The 10,363-nt window shown below is 36.3% G+C and overlaps 1 protein-coding gene across 1 annotated transcript; it reads left to right on the plus strand.

The window, feature by feature from the left end:
* Positions 1-1,258: 1,258 nt before the first annotated feature.
* LOC117318783 lies at positions 1,259-7,838 on the plus strand. The gene is made up of 2 exons (XM_033873737.1): positions 1,259-1,534; positions 7,353-7,838. The coding sequence occupies exons 1-2, from the start codon at positions 1,353-1,355 to the stop codon at positions 7,669-7,671; spliced, it is 501 nt and encodes a 166-aa protein (XP_033729628.1). The 5' UTR covers positions 1,259-1,352; the 3' UTR covers positions 7,672-7,838.
* The last annotated feature ends 2,525 nt before the right edge of the window (positions 7,839-10,363 follow it).

Below are 10,363 nucleotides of genomic sequence, written 5' to 3' on the forward strand. Positions count from 1 at the left end.
GAACATATAACTCTGTTACTGTAGACTAGGCCTACAGGCCTGTTGTAACAGTTACAGTACATGTACAGTACAGACTAGCCTACCCTACAGCTTTGTCATTTGTCATTAAAAACGTGTAAACACACACAATCACCTGGCAATGACAGGAAGTAAAATAAAAGCCATACATAAAAAAAAATTATAAAAAAGAAAATGTCAAACATCACAACCGATGAAATGGTTCCGTTTGTGTCAGCAAGGGGGCCTGGAATTTGTTTACTCTACTGAACTGTAAGTAACTGTTAGGCCTACTCAGTAACCTGTGTATTTGGAAGTTGGGAATTGGCTCTTAAATGAGCGAACATTCGGTAAAAATGACAACCCTCGGTGTTCATATAAAAATATTTATTTTAATCGTATCTCATTGAGTCTATATTTGTGTAGAATAACCAGGAAAACTAACTGTCATCCTATCCTTTCAAGAAAACTGGTTAAACACATATAATCTTATGTCACAGAAAAGATTGAATACTCGTATCGAGTCACTGTTCGCTGGTTCACAAACGAAGTTGCCAAAATCATAGTGAATTTAAAATTACCATCCACGAAAAATCGCCACGTCATGGCCATCGAGATCGACATCACTGTCAATAGCCTTGAACTATGAATAGACTTCCAATGACAGTCGTGACGTCACGTAGTGACGTAGTATTTTATAAAAAAAATGTGGCTTGGCAATACAAGGTACAGTGTGTTCCGTGAAATGATTAAATATGTCGAGGTGCAAATAAAATTATAAGGAAAATTGGAAAACTCATTTCAGTGTTGGATTTCAGTATTGTTGATAGAACTTCTTTTTCTCGGATGTTGACAATTTGATCACGGCCACGTCAAAGTCAGTCAAGTTACGGCAACGTTCATCACTTAACGCCAAAATGAAGGAAATTTGTGTGCAAACCTTATTAGTTTGCCAAAATGATCTTTCAGAATATTAATGTTTTTAGCAAAAATGTCAAATAAAGAAATTAAAAAATTGAAGAAAATGGATAGCTGAGGGACGCTTTCGCCAGAAATTTGGTAATGATATGAGAGAAAAAGACTCTTTCGTTATGTATGTATGTAGGATAGGGATATTCCACCCTCGGGATCACAAAATGTGGTAAAACCCTCTGCAAGCCTCGGGTTTCACCACATTTTGTGACCCCTCGGGTGGAATATCCCTATCCTACATATACACATATGAAAGAGTCTTATATTATTCTGAATTTATCATTTTGCATTCTTCGGTTGGCATATTATTTCATAAGTGGTGGGGGACTGCAATTCATCTTACTATCTTGTTTTCAAATGGATGTTTCATAATTTGTGTTAATATGATATTACTGGTTGAATATGTTTTGTCTTGCTGGGATTATAGGTGTGGAGGTCGTGCAAACACCAGAGTAGAATTTGAATTGGGAAACCCTCCAATGTTCCTCGCCATACATCTTATATACCTCATTTCCAACTCAGGAAGCATCAATTTTACTGAGGTTGTGGAGCTGTTTGGAGAAAGGTATGGTTAAAATAAATTGTCATATTGGATTGACGAGGCCATAAGGATGTACTGAAATAGAAAATTGTTTCAGGTTGGTAGAAAATAGGGCAATGCAAGATTTGGGGTTTTCAGGAAAATGAGATCATGGACATTCGTATGCTGTCCCTCAGTTGCTCTTGATAGCATGCAGCAGGCCTCCCATATATTTTCCAGTGAGGTAGTCACCAGCTACTACAAGGAGACTTTACCTCAAATTAACCCTGTTCATATAGGTGATAAAATCAGCAAACATACCAGTTGTTATCCCTTGGTTCTGTCCTTCTGTCAGGTGACATTTCCAAAGCATATTTCCAAAATCATTCAAAAATGTCACAAAATTTGCTACACATCAGTCAATTGGACAAGTAGAGAAATGCCTTAATTTTGCTATAAAGCAGTTTTAATTTTCAAAATCATATTTAGATTTAACTCTTCAAAACTTTCTTCGGTAACACACATCAGTCTAGAGGTCTACTGTAGTACACATGCCTTTAATTCCACTATAGAGAACATCCAGTGTGGATATTTCTTTTAATTATCATAGAAACAAAAAGTCAAATCTAGGGATTTAAGCACTTCTATAGCTTATCTCCAAGACCATTTTGAATTATATAATTCCACGAAACTTCCTACGGTAGCACACCACAGTAAGACAGCCTGGCCATGGCAATTTTTTTGTTAAGCAAATAACTCCGGTATTATGATATGCATAAAAAATGAAAAAAAATAAATGTACACTATAATTGGTATATTCAGTATGAATTTTTCTCAAAATTATGGTTGCTATGGCAACTGGTCACTATAAACAGGTTTTCTGATAAGAACCATAACTTTAAGATTGTCCGGACAACTCCCCCTAAACTAAATGGCCAATTTCAATGAAACTTCGCACAAATATAGAGGACCATGTGTAGATGTGCATGCCACTTTCTTTTCTTTCAAAATTATGGTTGCTATGGCAACTGGTCACTATAAACAGGTTTTCTGATAAGAACCATAACTTTAAGTTTGTCCGGACAACTCCTCCTAAACCGAAGGGCCGATTTCAATGAAACTTCACACAAATATAGAGGACCATATGTAGATGTGCATGCCACTTTATTTTTCTCAAAATTATGGTTGCTATGGCAACTGGTCACTATAAACAGGTTTTCTGATAAGAACCATAACTTTAAGTTTGTCCGGACAACTAAACTAAATGGCCAATTTCAATGAAACTTCACACAAATATAGAGGACCATGTGTAGATGTGCATGCCACTTTTTTTTCAAAATTATGGTTGCTATGGCAACTGGTCACTATATTACTGGGTTATCTTAGTTAGCCTCTAATTAAGTTCCAATTCACCATTGACTCGTGCAGATTGCGGGGGTATTAGTCAGCCATCCTGGCGACAGTTCTAGTTCAAAATTGGGCATTTTTACTGTACACTGCTACCTTATAAGGGTTGAAAAATGTCATTTTCTTGAAAATGAGCTTATTCATGTTTGATCAAGCTTCATTTTCATTCATTGTTGCTCAAAAATACACAAAAACAATTTAAAACTTGTTAAACATCTAGCTTGTCATGTAAGTTGAATCAAGGGAGGTAACTCGCTTATCTGCCCATTTTAAGGTTGGGTTGATTAAGCATAATGTTAATAAATCAGTGTTAATTGAAAAAATTATTTTATGTTTTATAACAAACCCAAAATAACTTATTGGGTATCCCACAGTCCATATAGACTGAATTCTGGTTTATTTTACCTGATTTATTACCCCGTATCCATGGAACCTATTACAGTAAGTGCTATTTTTTGAAATTTTTGGTGAAAACATTATTTTCAGGTTATTTATACAATGATAAGCATGTAATTTCAATGGCTTGAGGGTACGGTTGATACAATATTGTCAATAATTGTCATTTACTTAGGTAAAGCAGAAAAAATAGCATTTTCCGCATAAAATGAGATCAGCGGACAGTTTCATATGATCATTGGTACATATCTGAATAACCAGGGTGGAAACAGATGACTGTGATGTCATAGGCATGACATTTTGAAATCTTGGATGTCATGTCACGATTAATCAGTTAGAATAGTGCATGTGTTGCTAAGCTGAGGTTTGGATATGATTTTGGTTATTTATTATGACACCATTGAGTATTTATGACGTCATACATACCACCTGATGATGTCATAGTTACTGATGACGTCATAGTAGCTATGATGTCATATAACAAGGCTAAATTTGATATTTGTATAGTATTTTTTGCTTGATTACATGCACAAAGACTCAAAGTACCATATTCAACTTAAAATACAAATTTTTTCAAGAGATATACAGAATTATGGGAGTTTTCATTTTCAAAATTACCTCCCCTCATTACTGGATTGGGAGAAAAAGTTGTCAAAATACACCTCTCAGGAAAATCAGCAATACTCGGTGACTATTAAAGATACACAGTAATCCGATATGTCATTTTGTTCGTCGGAACATATTCTAGACATTCATGGGGGTTTTAGTAGAATTAGAATTAAATAAGATGATGTATAAGGTAGCACACTACAGTAGGACAGCCTGGCCATGGGCAATTTTTTTGTTAAGCAAATAACTCCTGTATTATGATATGCATAAAAAATGAAAAAATAAATGTACACTATAATTGGTGTATTCAGTATGAAGAAGTACATACAGGCTTCACATTTGTTAAAACAAAAATTAATAAATTGGTTCCGGATTTTAAATTTCCGGATTTTCCGCAAGTGTGTTTACACCGGAAATTTAGTTTTGCCTACAGCGAAAAATGGATGCCCACAGTAAAGGTGAGATAGCGGAAAAACTTAATTTACAACATATGTCAAAACAAGATTAATTCTGTCTTTGGGATAGAGATATTTAATTTTAAATAAGTTTCAGAAAAAAAATTGTGTAGAGAATTGTGTCATTTTGGGTCAAATATCATAATATTTTGCAATTTTTGAGCATTTTTAGGTCATCTGACCACCTATAGTCATCATACTTTGTCCATCGCCATGCGCCGTGCGCCGTCCGCTGTGTGTAAACTAAACTTTTTACAATTCAAACTTCTTCTCAAGTTCCACCAATGGGATTGAGCTGAAACTTGCCTGAAATGATCCTGAGATGGTCCCGACCAAATGTTGTTATTTTTCGGGTCGGTCCGAAATCCAAGATGGCCGCCATCTTCAAAAACACATTTTAAACTTCTTCTCAAGTTCCACCAGTGCTATTGAGCTGAAACTTGTCTGAACTGATCCTGAGATGATCCTGACCAAGTGTTGTTATTTTTCGGGTCGGTCCGAAATCCAAGATGGCCGCCATCTTGAAAAACACATTTTAAACTTCTTCTCAAGTTCCACCAGTGCTGTTGGGCTGAAACTTGCCTGAAATGATCCTGATATGATCCTGACCAAGTGTTATTTTTCGGGCCTATTCGAAATCCAAGATGGCCGCCATAGCCACCATCTTGAAAAACACATTTTAAACTTCTTCTCGAGTTCCACCAGTGCTATTGAGCTGAAATTTGCCTGACATGTTCTTGAGAGGATCCTGACCAAGTGTTGTTATTTTTTGATTGGTCTGAAATCCAAGATGGCCGCCATGGCTGCTATCTTGAAAAACACATTTTAAACTTCTCCAGTTCCATTGGTGCCATTGAGCTGGAAATGGTTGAGAATGTTAAGGAAGGAGGGCCAACAAAGTGTTGTTATTTTTCGGCCTTGTAAAATCATTGACTTGGCAGCCATGGCGGCCATTTTGTTACATGATTGTGCAATCATGGTTTTCCTGAACAATGCCTATTTCAAACTTCTTCTCAAATTCCACCAGTGGAATTCAGCTCTAACTTACCAGAAATTATCCTTAGATGGTCCAGACCAAGTGTTGTTATTTATTGGGTCAGTCAGAAATCCAAGATGGCCACCATGGCCAACAGTGCCAATATACTTGCTACGGAGAATACATACTACAATAATATAAGGGTTTTAATTTAGAGTCAGATGACTGTTTAGGCCCCTGGGCCTCTTGTTTAAGCTGTTACCATGGTATTCACAGCTCTAAAAATCACAGAAAATATCAGTTAACTTATCCTTCAGAGCTGTATTAAAATTGTAAATGTTGTACAGATAACAAATATATATACTTTATTAGAGTTTATATGTAGGGTTAACTGGCAATGTTTACATATCTAAGACATGTGTCATATTTTTCAAAATTGGTCATTTTTACTGTACACTGCTATCTACACACATAAATTGAGTAGTCTTGTAGTGTCATCTGCTGAAGAGGAGTTTTCAATTTTGATATTTCTTTGGTTTTCATGGAAAAAGTCATTTTCACTGATTTCAGCATATTCCCGGACATAACTTCAGAGCTTCATTAAACTTTGTACATGTATACATATCAAGTGGATTGTGAACTTTGACCCAAATGTGTCAATAAGACTCTAATCACCACTTCTTTTCCATCCCTCAAACATATCTTATTGAATAACCTCATGCCATGACTTGGCTCCCTTAATTGACAAGGGATTTGAATGGCTACAGTGTATGTTCCTGTTCAATCTAACAATAGAAATCAACATTCTGTGAATGTTGATCTTATCGTTATTTAGGTGGTACTATTCAGTCACAATCTTAATTTGTAAACATAATTATTTATGTATACATATGTATTTAGTTCAAAATCTTGGGTATTTTGTAGATGTTAGTAATTTATATTTAGTACACAATCTTGGGTAATTTGTAGACGTTAAAGTGGTGTGTATTTAGTTCACAATCTTAGCAATGAAACTGAAAAGAATCTGTTTGTCTCATCAATGACATTTTTAGCCCACCATCATCAGATGGTGGGATATTCAAATCGCCCTGCGTCCGTAGTCCGTGGTCCGTCCGTCCCTCCGTCCGTAAATAATTCTTGTTATCGTTATATCTCAGAAAGTACTGAAGGGATCTTTCTCAAATTTCATATGTAGGTTTCCCTTGGTGCCTAGTTATGCATATTGCGATTTGAGACCATTCAGAAAACAACATGGCCGACAGGCAGCCATCTTGGATTTTGACAATTGAAGTTTGTTATCACTATTTCTGAGAAAGTACTGAATGGATCTTTCTCAAATTTCATATGTAAGTTTCCCTTGGTGCCTAGTTATGCATATTGCGTTTTGAGACCAATCGGATAACAACATGGCCGACAGGCAGCCATCTTGGATTTTGACAATTGAAGTTTGTTATCGCTATTTCTGAGAAAGTACTGAAGGGATCTTTCTCAAATTTCATATGGAGGTTCCCCTTCGTGCCTCGTTATGCATATTGCATTTTGAAATCAATTGGAAAACAATATGGCCAACAGACTGCCATCTTGGATTTTGACAAATGAAGTTTGTTATCTCTATTTCTCAAAGTACTGAATGGATCTTTCTCAAATTTCATAAGTAGGTTCCCCTTGGTCCCTTGTATTGCATTTTTGGACCAGTCTGTCCTGAAAACAACCTGGCAAACAAACAACCATTATCGTTAAATCTCAAATTTCTTATATAGCTAGGATTCCCTTGTTTGAAAAGTACTGGAGGGATGTCTCAATTTGCACAGATTAGTAAAATGAAGGGAAAAGTAGAGAAAAGATCAATCTGACATGGAACCTATGAAGATCATTCAATGGTGGGCGCCAAGATCCCTCTGGGATCTCTTGTTACATATCAATTCTGATTCTGTACGAATAGAGTGGAGACCATACAATTAAGGTCCTAAAACTGGCAAATATTAGAACCTCCTCATAATGGATGACTTTCTGTTTAAAGGTATATGATATTCCTCTTCACCATGGCCCGCCTAGACGCCTGGGAAAATGGATTGTTCATCCCGGGTCACTACATGTCCTATGTCTTCCGACCAGAACGGGGTGGAGAATTTGGCAGAGATGGGAGACCAGTAGGAAACTGGTTTTTTTACCCCAATAATTTACATGGGGACATGGAGCCTTGGACACCTGGCCAAGCAGACCCTGCAGGAACCAAACCTAGTTATATTTACCTCGTTCGGATTCCTCCTTCCTCTTCTGGAGGAGCCACTTCTGGTCAGGAAGAAGAGGGTCCAAAACAGGAGGAAGATCACAATTAAGAGTAGACATTCATCCATCAACATGATATCAGACTGTCAAAAACATATATATCAAATCTTCTTGATCAACTGAAAAATACAACAAAAACTATTAAGTACAAAATGTATATAACAATGATACCCTGATCATGAGCATGCTCAAAAAAGGAAGAAGATGACAATGAGAAATAGACAGCCATAAATATACATATCCAATATGTATACATAGTGCTACTTTGTGTTGTTCCAATTTATTTTGATATATGTATTTATATTTCATGTTTTACATGTAAAAACTTAGTAATCTATAATGTATGTATAGTTGGCCTGCTGTATATAAGATAAACAAGAGTGCCTATTAGTCAGAGACCTATATTAATTTATTATATAGGTCTCTGCTTTTATAGTGAACCACCAACTGTAGTACACTGTAGTGCAAATTTTGTTTAAAGAGGATATGTTTAATGTACAATTATGATGTCAAATGTAGCTATAGAATAGCATTATCTTGTTGTTTTTTTTGTGTTGACAGAGATACAGACATAGGTCTCTAAATTAGACTGTTGAAAATTCCTGTCATCAACATTGTTTTTGTATAATCTATAATGTATGTGAGGTTGGCCTTCTGTATATAAGATAAACAAGAGTGCCTTTTAGTGAACCACCAACTGAAGTACATTGTAGAGCAAATTTTGTTTAAAGAGGATATGTGTAATTAGGGATTTCCATTTCGGATGGAAATCCCTATTGTTTTCGTTATGTTTTTAGGTCATCTGACCCGAAGGGTCAGGATGACCTATAGTCATCATGTTTCGTCCGTCGTCGTGCGCCGTGCGCCGTGCGCCGTCCGCCGTGCGTAAACTTTTCACATTTCAAACTTCTTCTCAAGTTCCACTAGTGGGATTGAGCTGAAACTTGCCTGAAATGATGCTTGGATGGTCCTGATCAAGTGTTGTTATTTTTCGGGTCAGTCTGAAATCCAAGATGGCCGCCATGACCGCCATTTTGAAAACACATTTGAAACTTCTTCTCAAATTCCATCAGTGGGATTCAGCTCTAACTTACCAGAAATGATCCTTGGATGGTCCTGACCAAGTGTTGTTATTTTTCAAGTCGGTCTGAAATCCAAGATGGCTGTCATGGCAACCATCTTGAAAAACACATTTTAAACTTCTTCTCCAGTTCCACTGGTGCCATTGAGCTGGAAATTGGTGAGGATATTAAGGAAGGAGAGGCAACAAAGTGTTGTTATTTTTCGGCATAGTAAAAACTTTGACATGGCAGCCACGGTGGCCATTTTGTAACATGATTGCGCAATCATGGTTCTTCTGAACAACACCTATTTCAAACTTCTTCTCAAATTTCATCAGTGGGATTCAACTCTAACTTACCAGAAATGATCCCGAGATGGTCCTAGCCAAGTGTTGTTATTTATCGGGTCAGTCAGAAATCCAAGATGGCCACCATGGCAGCCATCTTGAAAAACACATTTTAAACTTCTTCGCCATTGAGCTAGAAATTGGTGTGGATGTTAAGGAAGGAGAGCCAACAAAGTGTTTTTATTTTTCGGCTTCGTCAAAATTTTTGACATGGCAGCCACAGCGGCCATTTTGTAACATGATTGCGCAATCATGGTTCTTCCTTAACAACACCTATTTAAAACTTCTTCTCAAAGTCCATCAGTGGGATTTAGCTCTAACTTACCAGAAATGATCCTGAGATAGTCTTGACCAAGTGTTGTTATTTTTCAGGTCGGTCAGAAATCCAAGATGGCCGCCATTGCCAACAGTGCCACTTTACTCGTTACAGAGAATGCATACTACAATAGTATAAGGGTCTTTAATTTTGAGTCAGATGACCGTTAAGGCCCATGGGCCTCTTGTTTATTTTTAAAGCATTTTCATCAACAACATATGATGTAAAATAATTCATTCAAATTCCCTTCCGTTCATCATCATCATCATCATCATCATCATCATCATCATCATCATCATCTTTCATCCGGACACATCATCATCATCCAAAACACATCATCATCTTTATCATCATCATTATCCAAACACATCATCATCATCATCATCATCATCCTCTTTCATCCGGACACATCATCATCATCATTATCAGCATCATTATCCAAACACATCATCATAATCATCATCATTGTTCAAACACATCATCATCATATTTCATCCAAATACATCATCATCATCATCATCATCTTTCATCCAAACATCGATCTTAAATCTCATTCATATGTTTTTTTTTTGGCTATATGTAATATTATTCTTATATACTGTCAAAAATTACTTTCTTCAAAATATTTGTGATCATGGAAAATACCAGTCGCCATACAGCTAGACAAAAGAGAACTTTTTCTTTAGTTCGATCGGTTGAGCGTAAGACTAATTTTCCAGAGGTTCCGGGTTCAATCCCTTAGACTAAGATCAGGGAGTGTGATTTAAATGTATTTGTAATGCCCTCAACTACATAAATGTGATTATGAGAAAAACTTACATTGTAGAGTTTAAGTTGATGAATATAGATTCTGGGTACATGTATTTGACAGTATATATATAAATTCATGACAATATACATGCATGTGTATGTATAACTTTGGAACAAAGCTTATGCCAAATAAATGTTTTAGTAAGAATAAAAGTTTTCTGTTTCTTTCACGTCACATGTTACGACAATTGCGAAACAAGTTAGTATA

The sequence above is a fragment of the Pecten maximus genome, unplaced genomic scaffold (assembly GCF_902652985.1).
Source record: "Pecten maximus unplaced genomic scaffold, xPecMax1.1, whole genome shotgun sequence".
In the NCBI taxonomy this organism is placed as follows: domain Eukaryota; kingdom Metazoa; phylum Mollusca; class Bivalvia; order Pectinida; family Pectinidae; genus Pecten; species Pecten maximus.